At 39.9% G+C, this 19,067-nt stretch overlaps 1 protein-coding gene across 1 annotated transcript in view; it reads right to left on the bottom strand.

Moving 5' to 3' along the window:
- mmaa (metabolism of cobalamin associated A) overlaps nt 1–19,067 on the bottom strand; it is a 50,051-nt gene that overhangs the window by 17,748 nt on the left and 13,236 nt on the right. The window contains exons 2-3 of the mRNA XM_043699209.1: nt 16,094–16,216; nt 13,017–13,187 (exon numbers count right to left, since the gene is read on the bottom strand). Coding sequence (XP_043555144.1) covers nt 13,017–13,187; nt 16,094–16,216 — 294 coding nt within the window. The remainder of the gene's footprint in view (nt 1–13,016; nt 13,188–16,093; nt 16,217–19,067) is intronic.

Here is a 19,067-nt window from a genome sequence, read left to right on the forward strand (position 1 = left end):
TCTGAACTGACAGCCAGACTACTACGACCACTAGGACTCATAACAGCACACAAACCAACAGCCACTCTCAGACAACAATTCACCAGGACAAAGGACCCGATACCCAGCATTAGCAAAACCAACGTAGTATACAAAATCCCATGTAAGGACTACATAGGACAAACAGGAAGACAGCTAACGATCCGCATCCATGAACACCAACTAGCCACGAAATGACACGACCAGCTATCCTTAGTAGCCACACACTCAGATGACAAGCAACATGAGTTCGACTGGGACAACACTATTATTATAGGACAAGCCAAACAGAGAAAGCCAAGGGAATTCCTAGAGGCATGGCACTCATCCACAGATTCAATCAATAAGCACATCGACCTGGACCCAATATACCGGCCACTGCAGCGGACAGCTGGAACGGGCAACCGGAAGCGGCAGATTCAAACCACTACAAATGCCGAAGGAAAGATCACAGAAGCGCTTCACAGGAGACTCCCAAGCACTGAGGATGTCACCTAGACAGGGGACGAAACGTCTGCAACACAAATTCCCAGCTCGGCGAACAGAACCACAATAATAACTTGTCAAAGCCTGTCCATCATCCCCAAGGCATACATCAGAAGCGTGAATGAATTCATCCCACCTGCCTAGGTTACGACTCACTGGATCGTAATTTGAACCCCGCTAATCTCAGAGTTGAAAGAAGATAGGCTAATCAAAAAGAAATGTCCTCGGAGTATTGAGTTGTCATACACATAATTGCAAGGATATACTGATGTCCTTTTTTTTGTCTTTGGTAATACCCACATGTAAATAACACAAAGTTGTTCTTCAAAAACTGGCTAAGAAACAATAGTGCTGGTATGATTACATGTGGAGGTTTTCCTACCGTCTCGGAGAAAGTGAGGACTGCAGATCAGAGTCAAGAGTGTGGTGTTGGAAAAGCACAGCAGGTCAGGCAGCATCCGAGGAGCAGGTGAATTGACGTTTCGAGCATATGCCCTTCATCAGGGATGAGGCTTGTGGGCTGTTGTAGAGAGAGGAGGAGAACTTCTTCAAGGCAGGCATCCTTGGAAGAGGCTTTGCACGAAGGTTGAAATAAACTAGGAGTAAGTGAGGACTGCAGATGCTGGAGGTCAGAATCGACAGTGTGCTGCTGGAAAAGCACAGCAGCATCCTTGGAAAGGACTTTGCAGTAGGGTTGAGGTATCCTTGGAACATGTGATGCAGTTCTATAAAACATGTTAATGAAGTCCTGGCCATGTAAAATAACTATTTATTGATATCTATGGTTTCTGTATTTTATACACCCTGCTGTAGGAACTCCACATGCTTCTTACAATATCTCTTTACAATATTCCTGGCAATACCACCATTTGATGAACAAGCAAAACCTAAGTCCATTCTTCATCCACAAGTCTTTGAGAATGTCTCCACTTCCTCACTATGGAACCCTTTTAGCCTCAGCTTTAGGGTGAGCAATCTTTCCTAACTTAATTAACTCTGGATCTACTTCTGGAGCTTCAATAGATGAAAGAATGTCCAAAATCTCTTGAATATCCTTAAACAGAGCATCTGCTTGTGGCATTGTGACCTCGAGAGACTTTGTTTAGCCACTGCTCTGGTCACAACATATGATAAAAAATACCCAGAATCTGTTAGTATTTCTAGACTCAAATGGGTTTTCCATGATTATAGCTAAAGGTATGATTTCTACTCCTGCCAGGCCATCACTTCATAGTAAATCAATTCCAACTGTAGGCATTTTCTTTACAACCCTGATTACTACTAGCATAGAAAAGAAGTCATCATCCACTGTACAACAGAACTGGGATATATCTCTGCCTAGCCTATTCCATTTACCAATATTTTAAATTTCAACAAATTCTCTGGAAGAAAAACTAAATCCTTCTCCAGAAAGAATCAGAGTTAACTCATCAAGGGATGCAGAGGCATGTACTTGAAGTCTTCCTTTGAAGAAAAGGGACCAAGAGCCCTCTAACTTTGTTAGAGTCCACTGGATTGTTTGCCATGAATTAAGCCCTCCTACTGTGGAATCATACTAAATATAACATTTATTTTTAGGTGAACAGAGTACCCAAAATTACCTGACTTTCAGACCAAGGTTTCTGCACTAAACAACAAAATGTTATTTATTAGAATTTGCTTATTTGTCAGAAATAATTAGACTATAGCTATCGGGTATCGGGTATATCGGGTATCTGGTATAGCTATCGAGACAAACTATCGGGTATATAACAATACCAACTAAAACACTAATCGCCTTATAAACTTACCCTTACACATACAAAGAGAAAAATAATTAGGGAAAATAGACTACTGCTGAGGTTAAAAAACTGGAAAGTGAGTTGTGGTGTTTGCTTCCCAACTCTGATGTTAGATAATCCTATTTCAGCTAACTATACCCTTGGTGTTCAGTTGTCTCTTTCTGGAAGCTCCCACTGGTTTGTAAGGAGTACAGAATGACTGATTCACTTGAAAAATGTCAGATTATTCAATTCAAAAAGTCACAGCTCACAGGAACAGCTGCTAGAAATGTATGACAGTATTTTGGCACACTGGTACACTCATTACTCCCAGAAATATTGTAAATGATGCCACTAATAATATGGCAAGGGGAATACAGATGAGTCAGGCAGCACACCTCCAACCCCAAAGACCTTTTGAACATTTACAGATGGATTTTATTGAACTTAACACCCAGCAAAAGGAAAAGGTATTGTCTGGTAATAGTTGATATGTTTTCCAAATGAGTGGAAGCATTCCCACGTCTAAACAGGATGCCAATGCAGTAGCCAAGGCTTTGCTAACTGAAATAATTGTGAGATGGGGCATCCCTAAAAGGCTTAGTAGTGACAATGGGACACCATTTGTCAATAATGCCTTGCAGCACATCAGTAATTACTTGGGAATAAACATGAGACAACACTGTACCTACCACCCAGCAAGCAGTGGGGCAGTGGAAAGAGAAAATGCTATCCTAAAAATAAATTGACAAAATGTTGAGAGGAACTGGGGGTGACATGGACAAAGGCACTTCTGATTATGCTAATGTATATAGATCTAGGAGGAGAGGAAGAGCTAATCCTAGCCTGTTTGAGATTTTGTTTGGTAGGCCGCCTAATACAGAAATTGGCCCAAGACCTAAGGTAAGACAGATAACAGACCGCTGTGAGGATGCAATGTTGTATTACTTATAAAACTCTCGACACTTTTGTCTCAAATACAGAATCAACTGAAAGCAGTACTACCCCTACCTTCAGAAGGGAAGCTGCATAATCTAGAACCTGGAGACTGGATAGTGGTGAAAGACTTCAGGAGGGAAAGCTGGAAGGCGAAGAGGTGGTTGGGACCGTTTCAAGTGCTCCTTACAACACAGACAGCTGTTAAGATCGCCGATGTATAGCTATCTGGCTCTATTTTTTTTATCCTTATTGTCATAAAATGACAAAAGTGGGGAAATGTAATGGAAAATTAACAAAATTAACATTTACTGTGAAATCTGAAAGAGAATACTTTGCTAAATCTAATTCTTTACTAAATCTTTAGGTAGACTGCCTGACTTTGCTGAATTTTGCAAGCAGCCTGGCCTTGCAAGACTTGCAAGCAGTCGAATTCAGCAGAGTCAGGGAAAACATAAGGGCAGTAAGCAATTATATCAACAGCAAAGGAATGAGAAAAACAACTCCATATGTGGAAAGGAGGTCGAATGTTCCTTGACCATGTGATAAGGATAAGCGAAGTATAGTATAAAGAGAATGTGAAAGCTGTTCAGGGCCCTTACATGAGGCATTTTGCCAAGTGTGTTGGGTCCCCTGCAGAGGTTACAATAAAGCTTTTTCTTTGCTTTTGCTAGTATTTGAGTTGAGTCGATTTAATTTCCATGACAGGTAACTGGCTTGCTTCAATTTTAAACTGTTGCAGCGAACAGCTTCTGCGTAGAGAACAACAGTACAACCTTCTATATCTTTCTGTGTGTCTACGCCTCTAACTTGTTTCCAGCCCCAAATTGCTCAGTTCACGAAGAACCCAGCCATGTTCACTTGTGACCAAGTCCTTGACTCCTCATTGTCTGCACATTGCAGGAATCCAGTCACAAAAAGTTCATAACAGGTACGTAATTTCTTGCTGTGAAATTATGCAGCCATCCCAACAAATTCACGGTTTTTAAACAATTAGTTGTCCTTGAAGACCACAGTTTTTAAATACACAAAAATAAAATGACTCTTCTTTGCACCTACATGAGTGTTGCCTCAAAACAAGCAGCATGACACCTTCCAGAGCAAACTAGCCTATTTGATTAGCACTATATCCATTCCTCTACAATGCTGTAGATTGCACCATCTACAAGATACCATGCAGAACTTGCCAAGATTCCCATGGCAGCACTTTTAAAAGCCCACATCTATCACCTAGAGCAAGGACAGAAGCCATATGAACCGCCAACTACATGTTAGCCTCAGAGTGATGCAGCATTTTGATGGCATTTATGCAATGTCACTGCATCAAACTAATTACTCTGTCCATCTCATCCTCTCTAAGCAACTGGTCAACATTAGCACCCCAGTTCTGCAGAATCACTTATGTAGCCAATGAGGATCAGAAAACAAATATTCAAACCTCCAACTTTTACTCCCATTAAAGGCAGTTCATAAATACAAGTTCAGATTATTGATGGAAGGCATGAAATAATCTTGGAGAAAGTGAATATTGCAGATCTTGGAGATCAGAGTCAATAAGTGTGGAGCTGGAAAAGCACAGCAGGTCAGGCAGCATTTGAGGAGGAGGAGGATTTTGGGCATAAGCCCTTCATCAGGGATGAAATAATCCTGGGCAGGCACTATGATTATCCCAGGAGTGACTTTAAAAAAGTTAAACTTTCGAGGGATATGAATGCTTATATCTGTCTGTCATCAACTCTGTACCGTGTAATACACTGAGCAACAGTCTCTCTCATTGCCCAGTAAACCAAAAATGCAATGAGAACACTGATTGACCTCCCAAGGGCCAAAACTGGGTCATGGGTAGGCTAGGCAACCCATCCAATGTTGCCTCCACTGTTCATAAAATTGCAGCAAAGGCAGTCAGGCAAGCAGGCCACAGGTAGTATGTCTCCCTAATTTATGGATTCACCTTCAGGTTTTCACATTCACTCGCAGTTCAAGATTACTTGTAATGTTCAAAGCTAACATGACAAACAATGCAGCTAAGACAAAATGCTCTATTTCCACTAGTAACAAAACAGGCATGTTTCTCTCTTCTAAATCTCTGCAATTGTTTCTGAGCTTCCAATTTTTTTTTATTGTTGGTTCTTATTTTAGCCAAATTTTGGAAACATATTTAAACAGGATATTAAATTGTTGCTGTTCATACATAATCAATAGCTGCGCCAGTAAGACCATTTTTGTCACTCTCCAAAGCTATGGCAAAATTTCAAACCAGAATTTCTTTACTTTTAATATTGTCACCAATAAACCCATCTGCACATCACCACTGCTCACAAAGAACAAGTAGTTTCCAATTAGGTTGAGTAAATGAAGTAAAGCAAGGATAAGACTGAATCTAAAGGTAAGAACTGTAAAATCAAAGCGTTGCTCAAACAGGAACCAATGTGTGCCAGTGAAAACACTGTTGATGGTTAAAACAAGACTTGGTAGGAGCTAGAACATGACCAGAAGGGCTCTGCACAGCCTCAAACTTACATAAGGTACAACATGGAAAACCAGTCAGAACGGTATTGGAATAGTCAAGTCGAGAGGTAATAAATGCATGGATGAGAAAAAAAGTAGGGTGAATTTTTTCTACTCTGGGTTGGTCATCTGCAGATGCAGATCTAAAGTACTCAATGAACCAGAGAAAATGCTACGAATTAGATGCCACTGCCTGAAAGCAAATTAAATATTAAATTTCAATACGGACTGAATTAAAACATAGAACATAGTACAGTACAGATCTTTCAACCCTCGATGTTGTGCCAGCCTTTTATCGCACTCTAAGATCAGACTAACCTACATACCCTTCATTTTATTATCATCCACATGCCTATCCAAGCATCGCTTAAATGTACCTAATATGTCTGACTAACACTGACACCAATGGCAGTGCATTCCACGCACCCATCAATTAAAGAACCTATCTCCCCTAAACCTTCCTCCAATTACCTTAAAATGATGCCCCTCATGATACACATTTCCACCATGGCAAAAAGTCTCCAGCTATCCACTCTATCTATGCCTCTCAACCTCTTGTACACCTCTATCAAGTCACCTCTCCTACTTCTTTGCTTCAATGAGAAAGGCCCTAGCTCCCTCAACCTTTCTTCATAAGACATGTCCTCCTGTGCAGGCAGCATCCTGGGAAATCTCATCTGCACCCTCTCTAAAGCTTCCACATCTTTCCTTTAATGAGGTGACCAGTTCTTTGAGGAGGTAATTAAGACTTGAAAGGGGAATAAATTGTGGGGAATAGGCAATTTGGATAACTCTCTAAAACAAAATAGGGGTACAATTGGTTTAGTAGTCTTCTTCTGACCTGTCAATGCTATCATCCATTGTGCAACATCTTCAGCTTTCATCTTACAAATGCAAGCAGTAAAATGATCAGTTTAAAGAGCAAGTGAAGTTCATTAATAATGGCAAGGTATGAACTGAGTTATTTAAAGTTTTATTCCATTGTAGAATGAGAGCATCTGTCACTCACCCTAACTCCCCTCAAGAAGCTGGTGGACAGACATCATCTTGAACTGCTAAAGTCATCTGGTATAGAAACAACTGCAGCACTGTGATGAAAGAACTTCCAGATTTGTGGTCCAGTGAAGTGAAGGTACAGCAACATAGTTCTGAGTCAAAAACAGTGTGCGCTTTAAGGAGAACATGGAGGTGGTGGCACCTGATGCCACTGATCTTCAGGATAGTAGAGTATTAGACTTGGAAGGTAGGAAAGGACAGCTTAATTTCTGTCATGCAGGGAAGATGTTAGAAATTATGAATGCTACAGGAGGACACTTGGACAAATTCAAGATAATCAGGCAGATTCAACATGGCTTTGTGAAAGAGAAATCATGTTTAACCAAATTACTTCAAGTTCTTTGAGGAGGTAACATTTGCTGTGAATAAAGGGTACCAGAGGACATGACACTGACGTCTCTAGAAGGCATTTGACAAGGTGTCACATCAAAGGTTATGCAGAAAATGAAAACACCTGGTGTAATGGACAGCATTTGGCACAGATAGAATATTGCTTGCCTAACAGGAATCAGGGAGATGGTGTACATAGAACACTATGTGATGATGTAAATGGATCTTTTTCAGATTGGCAAGATGTAATAAATAGTGCACCATTGTGATCAGTACTGGGAACTCAATAGTTCACAATTAGATAAAACAGACAAAGAGACAAAAGGAATGGTATCCAAAATTTGATGACCACACAAAGATAGGCTGTAAACTAACTTGTGGAAGACGACATAAGGACGTTAAAAAAAAAAGGTGGATAGGTTAAGTAAGCTGGCAAATGGGATTTAATGTGGAAAAATGTGAAATTGTTCATGTTGGCAGGAAGGATAAAAATGCAAACCATCTAAATGGTGAAAGAATGCAGGAAAACACAGGGATCTGGGTGTCATCATGCATGAATTGCAAAAAAATTAGGATGCAGATACAACAAGGCGGCTAATAGAATTATATTGATTACCGAGAGAGGAATTGAATACAAAAGGGAGGCTATGCTTCAGTTATACAGAGCATTGTAAAACTGCAACTAGAGTACTGTGCACAGTATTTGTTACCTTATTTAAGGAAAATATGTAAATGTTTTGGAGTCAATTCAGGGCAAGTTTACTTTGAATGAGTGAGTTGTCTTATAAGAAAAGTTTGGACAGGCCAGGCTTGTGTCCAGTGGAGTTCAGAAATGTATGAAGTGATTTGACTGAAACAGATAAAATCCTGAGGGGTCTTAACAGGTAGATGTGGAGAGGGTGTTTCCTCTTCTGCAAGAATCTAGATTTGGGGGTCACTATTTCAATAATCAGGGATCTTCTATTAAACAGAGAGTAGGTGAAAAATAATTCTGAGTGGATTGAGTATCTTTGGAATCCTCTTCCTGAAAAGGAAGCAGGTCCCTTGAATAATTTGAAGGCAGAAGTAAATAGATTCTTGTTCAGCAAAGGTTGGAAGATTATTGAGGTAGGCAGGAATGCGGATTTGAGGCTACAATCAGATCAGCCATAAGCTTATTAAATAGCAGAGCAGGCTAGAGGAGCTGACTGACTTACTCTGACTTCTTATTCATAATTTCATATGTATGGAGCCTTAGCGGGCTGAGGCAGTTCATACTACTGCCAATGTGGTTCAGCAGAGTAAAGGTTTAAGTTCATGAATAAGTTGGTGATCAAACTGGCTAATTTGCCCTGGATGACTGAAGTTTCAATGCTGTTGGAGCAGCACTCATCCAGATAAGGGTAAAGTGTTCTATGACAATGTTGACTTTTGCCATGTCGATGGCAAAATGCTTTTTGGAGTCAGAAACTGAATAACTTGGTGCAGAATTTTCAGCCTCCTTACAGGTCTGCTAGACAGTAATTTTATGGCGAGGCAGGTTCAGCACTGATACTACAATGGAATGCTAAGGACAGATGGTTAAATTTGGTCTTGTTGGAAACATCATTGCTTAACTCATGGTCAAAATGAAACACAGTTAACAAATGTTCAAACATGTAAATTTACTTACAGGTACATGGTATTTTTAAATTTATTTAAAAAGCAAAACTCAAGTTTGTCAGTGTATGTTTGATTTTAAAAAAAACTTGAAAAATTCTGACATGTTTTACAATTCATTTTTGTTTCTAGTTCTCATTTTAAAAGAAAAATGCGAAACCAGAACTCACTGAACCAACAGAAGCAACAACAGAAGCAATATTAATGTGTAAAGCAATCAGCAGTACGTGGTGAGGAAGACAGACATGTGAATTGCAAATTTTCAGGTTGCTGGCTAGCTCAAGCTGCTCTGTTTTTAACGGAAGGAAAATAGTATTTCAGTCTTCACTTGCACTTCTGGAAGTTGGTATAATTTCACATTAATTGTCCATTAAACTTCCACAACGTTTATTCTTGTAATTAACAATGCAAGTATCTTTTTGAACTTTGTTGCAAGGGTTCATAATACAATCAAGTATTCACATCTGAAAATAAACAACTAAAAGTAAAGAATTGTATTTCAAAAGTATTAAAAATGTGAAACCTTTATTCTTTTGCTTACTTTCCCTGGGGCGGCACGGTGGCTCAGTGGTTAGCACTGCTGCCTCACAGCACCAGGGACCCAGGTTCGATTCCTGCCTTGGGCGACTGACTGTGTGGAGTTTGCACATTATCCCCATGTCTGCGTGGATTTCCTCTGGGTGCTCCGGTTTCCTCCCACACTCCAAAGATATGCAGGTTAGGTGAATTGGTCATTCTAAATTGCCCATAGTCATGGGTAAATATGGGGAAGGGGAATGGGTCTGGGTGGGTTACTCTTCGGAGGGTCAGTGTGGACTTGTTGAGCTGAGGGGCCTGTTTCCGTACTGTAGGGAATCTAATCTAATCATTGGATTCAGCTGCTACATTGCACCTTTATTATTCCTGAAATCTCAACAGTTAAAGAAATACACAGTTCTCCCATGACTCATTAAGATTTCAGATAGTGTTGCCCTTGGTGTACTAATATTAGCTCCAACTTCGAGCTATTGTGTAAGCATCTTTAAAATACCTCAATGTGCATAACGACACATGTGCAAAATGCTCCTTTCTAAAATTATAGGGACAAAGAGTCTGCTGGCTAGACAGCTGTTATGCCAGCATAGATATAAAAAATTGAATTTTCCTCTGGGTAATTTTTCTACACCTAAAACCCTCTGAAAATCTCCATAACAAATCATAAAGTGTTAGACTATTAACTACAAAGTCTAATTCTTGAGTCACTTTTAAACTGACCCAACATCAGACAACAAAGACCCCTCTCACCCCAGTTATACTCTCCTCCAACATCTTCCACCAGGCAGAAGACGCAGAAGCTTAAACACATGTATCAACAGGTTCAAAAATAGCTTCTTCCCTGATGTTAAAAGACTGCTGAACAGATCTCTCTAGTTTCAAATCTAATGCTGATCTTGCTTTCGTACAGCCATAACCTTGTATGCTTCGCTCTGTCTAAAGCACTCTACAATCTTTATGTCTTTTATGTTATGATCTGCCTGTGCTACACACAAAACAAAAAACTTTTCACTGTACTTAGGTACGTAACAATAATAAATCAAAGAAAATCAATGCTTACATCACCCCCAGACCGTGTACACTTCCTAGTCTCTGACCGGATGCCCCTGTTGACTCACTAAGTTCCAGACCACGCCAAAGTTTCATTAACCTCGTTATTTTAGCTTAGCTGGCAAGAGGTCCGGAGCCAACACCAGAGTAGCAGTCAAGCTCTCACTTGATGGACTCTCATCAGACCTCTGTGTATAGTATAAAAACATAACAGTTTTTAGCCCTCATATCTCTCAACCCATACTTTTCACGAGTCATAAACAGATAAGCAGCACAGTTAACAATGCTCCATTGAATAGAGGAAGCAGCCCAAGCCATAGCTGCAGCCTTCAGCTGGTGCAGACAGACACACATTTTAAAATTTATGGTACATCGTTCCATAAACTTTCAACGATTGCTTCCCCAATTCTCTATCACCCTCAGGATCCAACATCCTCCTCCACCATGGGACCCAACAGCCCCAACTCAGACACATGACCACAGTCCCAGAGATCGGACATGCTTGCCCTGTAACCAGACCCAAAACCACCTGCTGCTACTAAACCAGATCTCCACAATGCTGGCCACCAGATCAAACCCCCACACAGTACTACTGGACATGAATCAACACCCCACCCAAAGACAGGAACTGTCAAAGTGGCTTTGGGAACCTTTAAGTTTTAAAATACAGCAGCCGACTGCTGCAAAAAGGGTCCGTGGGTTGCCTTCCTCTGACTGTCCTACACTAATGAAAGATCCATTGGAATGGAATTACGGGTCCACATTTTTTGTGGGTAACTCAAGTGGAATATGCTCTTAAATGCATAGCTCTCCTCTTCTGCAAAAAAAAGAACAGGAGTGTCAAACTGTAGAAACTGCCACTTCATGGAAAATCTGGCCCACATTTGTCTTCTTGTGCTGGCCTCAAATACTGGAAATATGCAGATAATGTGACAGTTGCTAACTCTAGACTGTGCGATCCTTGAAACTCAGAGTTAGTAAATGCAGTAGGATTAACAGCATAAAATTAAATTCTCATAAGTGTACTGCCATGCAAAAAGACTGACAAATGAGTGCATGCCCTTGATATGAAGCTAGGCAAATACACCGAAGCAGTCCATGTCCAAATGCAGTAAGATCTGGACAATTCCAAGTTTGGGTTGATAAGTGGTGTTTAACATTTATGCCATACAAGTACCAGGCAATGACCATCTCCACAAGACAGAATGCAACTTTCTCTTGACATTTAATGGCATTATCACTGAATCCTCCACTGTCTTCCTAGGGTTTTGCCATTGACCAGAAATGGAATTTGACCAGCTATATGAATGCAGTAGCTACAAGAACAGATCGAAGGTTAGGAATCTTACAGCAAATATCTCACCTCATGACCACCAGCTACAAGTCACAAGTCAGGAGTGTGATTGAATATTCCCACTTGCCTGAATGACTACAGCTCCAACAATACTCAAGACACTTGTCACCACTTCCACAAACATTTACTCCTCCATTACTGATGCTCAGTAGCAGCAATATGTATCACTTGTAAGATGCACTGCAGAAAATTGTCAAGGGTCCTTAGATAGTACATTCCAAACCCACTGCCACTACCATCTAGGTGGTGATACATGGCACACCATGGCTTGCAACTTGCCCTTCATGATCACTGGATCAAATTCCTGCAACTCTCTTCCTAATAGTCTAGTTACGCTAAATGGATTGTAGTTGCTCAAGACTACAGCCTTCTCAAGGACAACTAGGGATGGACATTAAATGCTGACTGAGCCATCACATGCCATTAATGAATAAAAAATAATCATCTTGATACAGATAAAAAGTCTATGGTATACAGTTTCAGGTCAACTTGCAGCAGGAGGACCAAGTACACAAAAATAGGTTGCAAAACCAATAAATGGATGCTCATTCTCAGATCCTTCATCTTTCCTTTTCCCAGGCTGTTGCTGATCTACACTGACTTCATCCATCCTTTTGTTGACCATATCCTGATCTCTCAAATGCAAACTGTCAAACTGAAAGAATACAGATGCAAGTGCTATGATTGATTTTAAGTGTCAATATCACTTGTACTTCAATGCTCTTTATTTACAAGGTTTTGAGTTTTGTGACATGAAAAAGTTAAAATTTGTATGAAGTTTAGAAAGTCTCCATGCAATCTACCCAATTTCAGAACTGATTACCTCCATCCTGAGTAAACAACGCAATTCAGAAGAACAATTATATTCAACTCCATGCAGGACACAAAGGCACCAATGCAGCCCTATTTGTTAAATGAATCCTCAATTGAATACTTAAATGATAAAACATACATGTACATCTACCTACAATATAGGAAAGATGCAGTAGTTTGAAATAATCAATATAATTTTAATTAGACTTCAATCAATATCCCATCCACCAGTTCAATTAACTGTTGAACTTGTCTATTCATTGCTACTACATGATTATCACATTTGTTCATTTTTAAACCAGATTTTATAATCAACTCGTGAATGTTTTTATGAAAATCACAATGCATGTATTTGCTGAATGAAGTACGATTTTTACTGTTTGGCCCACTGTAAATACAAAACATTTAATGATAGAAATGTGATACTGCAAGTGGCCAATTAAATAGAATGATTAATTCAGTTTCTACCGAAGAAATGACATGCATTTAGTACATGTTAAGATTTTCTAAAACAGTATAAGTATTAAACTTACCTACAGTCTCTACAAGAACTAGATCATATCCTGCCCCTTCACATAAAATAATAGCTTCATTTGTGGTTCTGGTTACTCCTCCCAACATTCCCGAAGTTGGTGATGGACGGATATAAGCATTCATATCCCTTGAAAGTTCAGTCATCCTTGTTTTGTCACCTAAGAGTGATCCTGAAAGTTGAAATGGCAAAATTAATATCAAATTATTCCAAGAAATTTAATAATACCAATATGTTTGACACCATTCCGAGAGTGTGTTGTAATTTTGTAATGTTCCAAATTTGAACATTGTCATTTATTCCCGTACAAAAATATTCCACACTTCAGTGTGACTTCATAACTAACAAATTTTAAAAACATCAAAAGTGGATTAAAAAAATTAGTAAAAGACCAGCAAGCTATCAAAGAAAAACAAACAAATTAACTAAAGGATCTTCTAACACAGGAGGATGATATTTGGCCTGTCAAGCCTCTCTACCAGTTCTTTGAAAACTGCAAATCAGCCCCATACTCCGTACGTCTCAGAATCCTTACAGTGTAGAAGAGACCATTCACCCATCAAGTCTGCACCAACCCTTCAAATAGCATCCCAACCCTGAATCTAAATCACTCTCTCCTTCCAGTGTAAGAACTAACAGAAAATCTCCTGGTGGTTGATTGTAATTCGTCATTTATCTGTAAACTGCTGTCATTGCCAATTTCTTTATTGAAAGAAAGAAAGGGAAAAGCACTTTCAGAGACACTGAAATGGGCGAATTCTGACTGAAAGAAAAACAGTAACAAAAACATAAATTGCTGGAAAAGCTCAGCAGGTCTGGCACTATATGTGGAGAGAAATCAGGTAACGTTTTGGGTTCAATGACCCTTCCTCAGAAGGGAAAACAGTATCAGCATGCAAACTATATTCCCTGATCAGCAAAGAACTGAAAGAGAGCAGAATGAACGGAAAGAAAATTCAATGACATCTGAGATCCCAAGTGGTGCCAGACTTTTCCCTTCCTTACCAATTATACTTTGGTCTTGCCTTGTCTCTTTGTATATTGTTTGCATGTGTATAGCAATTTAAAAAAAGGGGGCGGGTAGGGTTTAAGCTCCCAGAGTTCAATGTGTAAGCCTAACAGATCAATCTGCAATCAGAAAGCATACTGGAAATTCTTGTTTTATCTTTAAAAATATCAGCTAGTTTCTTTCTTCATGTGCATGAAGATTAAAGTGGAACTTCTGAGATTGCTTGTGTCAGACCTCCATATCCACTAAATCTTTTTTTAATTCATTCATGGGAAATGAGTAATCGCTGTCTGGGCTAACAATTACTGCCCAAAGCAGGTGTTGGCGAGTTACCTTTTTGAACTGAGGAACTTCAGACCTACAATGCCATCATAAAGAAAGTTCCAAGATTTTGACCAACACTGAAGAAACGGTATGTATTTACAAGTCAGGAAGGTGAGAGTGGCTAGGAGAGGAACTTGCAGGCAGCACTCCCATGTATCTGCTACCCTCATGCTCAGATATGTTAGTGGCTATGGCATTGGAAGTTGCTACCTAAAAGTCCTTGAACTGCTCCAGTGCATTTGCAGATATGACAAAGCATGGGTGATGGAAGGAGTAGATATGGTGCTAATCAAGTGGGCTGCTTTGTTCTGGATGGCATCAAGCCTGTGGAGTGTTGTTGAAGCTGTACTCATCCAATTCATCTGGGCAAGTAGGGAGTATTCCATCACACTACTGATATATGCCTTATATAGATGGTGAATAGGTTTGGAGACTCAGGTGAGTTACTCACTGCAGGATTCCTAGCTACTTATTTATTTATTTGGCCAGACTAGCTCAGTTTCTGGTCAATGTCAATGTCAATCCCAGGATATGGACAGTGATTGCTTAGCGACGGTCATGTCACTGAATGTTAAAAGGCTATCGTTATATTCTCTTGATGGAAATGGTCATTGCCTGACATGCATGGGTCAAGCCCCTGTATGGAACGTGTTCATGTCTCACTGCATTTGGACATGGACTGCTTCAGGATCTGAGGAATTGCAAATGGTGCAGAACATTGCAGTGAACATCCTCCCCTGCTGGCCTTGTAATGGAGGGTAAGTCATTGATAAAGTAATAGAGGATAATTGGGCCGAGGACACCACCTTGAGGAATTCCTGTATGGACGTCGTGGCGCAGAGATGACTGACCTCAACCATTTTCTTTTGTGCCAAGTATGACTCCAACTAGGGAGTTTTCTCCCAGATTCCCATTGACTCCAGTGTTGCTATGGCTCCTTGATGTCACACTCTGTCAAAAGTGCCATAATGTCACGGACAGTAACTCTCATCTCATCTTTGAAATGTAGTACATTTTCCTCATGTTTAAAACAAGGCAATAATGAACTCAAGAGCTGAGCAGCCCTGTCAGAACCGAAACTGAGCATTAGTGAGCAGGGCAAGTGCAGTTTGGAGGCACTGTTAACAACATCATCTATTACCTTACTGAAGATTAAGAGTAGATTGGTGAGGCGATAATTAGCCAAACTGAATTTGAACTGCTTTTTGTGTACAAGACACAACTGGGTACATATGTAGAAATTTGGAGGTAAGAGTCAACCACATTGCTGTGGGTCTGGAGCCACACAGAACAGGTAAAGACGGCAGATTTTGTAAAAGGACATTAGTGAACAGAATAGGATCTTACAAACAACATCTAATTTCAGATTTTTATTGAATTCAAGTTTCACCATCTATAATGGTGGGAGTTGAACCAAGGCCCCCAGAACAATACCTGGTCTCTGGATTACGAGCCCAGTGAAAATACCTCTCCCTTCTTGATTATACCTTGCATTATGTGAGAAGCAGTACTAATGTATGAGTCTGGCTCTCCCCTGAATTGAAATCATTATTGAGGCGGTAAACATGAACTATGAATTTTCATATCATCCCTCCACCTTTCAATTAGCTTCCCACGACCTGGGTAGAATCAGGAATTCCATTACTCAGACAGCATCTTCAACAAGAGCATTGCCTTATTAAGTCTACACTTCAACTTAATGGATTCCATTCACAAAAGATTAATAAATGCAACTTCACACTTACCACCAGAGGTTCTTGAAGATGGATCAACAGCTAGAACAGCAACTTTATGACCCTTCCCTGTCAGCATCTTCCCAAACGTTTCAATAAACGTTGACTTTCCAGCACCAGGTGGACCAGACAGGCCTGAAGGGTAATAATTATAGTAAATTAGAAGTGGCTTTCATTCACAGGTAGTTCTCAAATAACGTACGTTTCGGTAGTGCAATTTGCTTTAACATTGCTGAGGAATTAAGGACCGGTATTTTTGAGAATGTTTACCTCTATTCGCGATAGCGCGATTCCAGCAGTGAGCATCCTGCACGCTTCATTCTACGCATGCGCTGATGTTGGCGCTAACATCTCCACGCCATTCTGCGCATGCACAGATGTCAGCGCTGGCCTTGCTGCTGTCCTACACATGTGCCAATGCTCATGCCAAACTCTCCGCATATGTGCCGATTTCAGCACCGGTCTTGATGCCGTTCTGCACATGCGCTGATGTTAGCTACCAACAAAGCAGCTTTCTGTGAGAAGTACTTTACAGAGAGCAGCTTTCTGAGAGAGATACATTGATCAGCTTCCTATGAAAGGTACACTACTGTGAGATTATCCCTTTTCTTGAAAAAGAAAATGGAGGGGCATAGTGATAATAATGTTAGCAAGAAGCATCCTGGTGATAAAATTGCAGGTTGTGAATGCAAAATAAACGCTATAACACTGGAAGAGAAGCTAGATGTTGAAAAGCATTTTGAGCATAAAGAGAGAATGAGAGATTTAGGTCGCTTAACACGAGTGAGGGAGTCTACCTTACACACCATGATGACCCTCTGTCTCTGCATTAACAATATTTTTTAAATGTACTATCTTAAGTTTACTTTGTTTCATTGATAAATATGATTTATACTTTCATTCAGGCTGTCCTCCACTTTGTGTCAGACTTGAGTGATTTTTGAGCGATCGTGACTGATTCTTATTGTTGGTCTGCCTCAACCCCACTTTTCCCATAGGCTCCATTATTTCGTTTAAACAAGGTTTCGCTGGAATGCAACTACAGTGTTACAGAAGAACAACTTGTACATCACAAACGTGGATGCAAATGATTGCCTTGAAAGAGCACTAAATACCTGATATATTTGTCAGAGATATACTGGAAACTAAATTGCACAATCCTTTCAAATAAACCAAGATCCTTACAACTTTTAATTCATTATCCAGAATAAAAATCATGAGGAGGATTAGGGAAAAATAATGTTGTTTTCCTCTCGGCTAGGCTAAGTGCTTTAATTGTGATAAGTATGCACTTTGTATAAACCTTTTTACATGAATTAAATTGCACACAAGTCTGGATTATCTTTTATGATCAATTGATTTCAAGATATAAAGTTTAAAAAATGGAAACATAATGGCATGCAATTCAAATCTTGCCAATTTCCAAGAAAATCTGACTACAGAAACAACAATAGATAAGACCCTCATGTTGAAGGAATTGGATTTTAATACTGGAAAATTTCCTGTGGATGTTAGCACATGGAATATATTCACTAATTGTTAGTGACGTATAAGAACCCAAATATAAGGACATCACAACACATGAGGACAGGTTGAATAGACAATAGTCTAGCAAATGGACCATAAGATGGGAAAATGAGAAATTGTGTCATGACTAATAAAAATCTCAACAGAAAACAACTGCAAAATTTCAAGATATAGAAGGATCTAGATGTTCTAGAATATTATTCACAAAAGTTAGTATGCAAATACAAACAATTAAAAAGCTCTTGATTGCACTACATAATACCTTGTATTAAAAGAGGAATTTAATATGAAGTGGAGGATATTATGCTTTAGTTTTACCAGGGCATTTTAGAACATAGAACACTAGAGCGTAGTACTGGCCCTTCAGCCCTCGATGTTGCATCGATCTGTGAAACCAATCTGAAGCCCATCTAACCTACACTATTCCATTTTTGTCCATATGTCAATTCAAAGACTACTTAAATGCCGGTAAAGTTGGCAAGTCTACTATTGTTGCAGGCATTGTGTTCCAAGCCCATACTACCCCGAGTAAACAAACTACCTCTGACATCTGTCCTATATCTATCATCCCTCAATTTAAAGCTATGTCCCCTTCTGTTAGCCATCACCATCTGAGGAAAGCGGCTCTCACTATCCAGCCTATCTAACCCTCTGATTATCTTATGTCGCAATTAAGTCATCTCTCAACCTTCTTCTCTCTAACCTAAGAATTCCTAGGAGAAAAAAGATACACCCAGATACAATCATGAACAGACAAATCAGAAACTAAAAAGTAAATACTTAAAGGATTTGACAGGATGGATACAAAAAGCATGTTTCCCCTAGTTGGGACGTCTAGAATCAGAGGTCAGTCTCTCAGAATAAGACAACTGAAACGAGGAGGAATTCCTTCGCTCAGAGAAGGGGGAATTCTTCATCCAGAGGACAGTAGAAACTCAATCATTATTATTTGCTCTCAAGATTGACATTTCTAGATTTCTAGGTACTAACAACATCAAGAGATACAGTGATTGTGTGGGATATGATGCTGTGTTCATGATCATCTGTTATCAAAAATGGTGGAGCAGCCTCAAGGGGCTCAATTATCGACTGCTCCTATGTTCCCATGTTTTGGAGCAGACAATCTGGACAGATGCATCTCCAAAAGGCTTGGACCAATATCTTGATGGAGGGACTTTCTAGTGGATTGGGTAGAATTTAAACGAGATAGTCAGGTGGATGCATGGAAACCTGAATGTGTATAAACCTTAAAAATGTGTTGCTGGAAAAGCACAGCAGGTCAGGCAGCATCAAAGGAACAGGAGAATTGACGTTTCGGGCATAAGCCCTTCTTTAGGAATGAGGAGGGTGTGCCAAGCAGGCTAAGATAAAAGGTAGGGAGGAGGGACTTGGGGGGAGGGGCGTTGGGAATACAATAGGTGGAAGGAGGTTAAGGTGAGGGTGATAGGCCGGAGAGGGG

This window comes from Chiloscyllium plagiosum, chromosome 1, assembly GCF_004010195.1.
Source record: "Chiloscyllium plagiosum isolate BGI_BamShark_2017 chromosome 1, ASM401019v2, whole genome shotgun sequence".
Lineage (NCBI taxonomy): Eukaryota > Metazoa > Chordata > Chondrichthyes > Orectolobiformes > Hemiscylliidae > Chiloscyllium > Chiloscyllium plagiosum.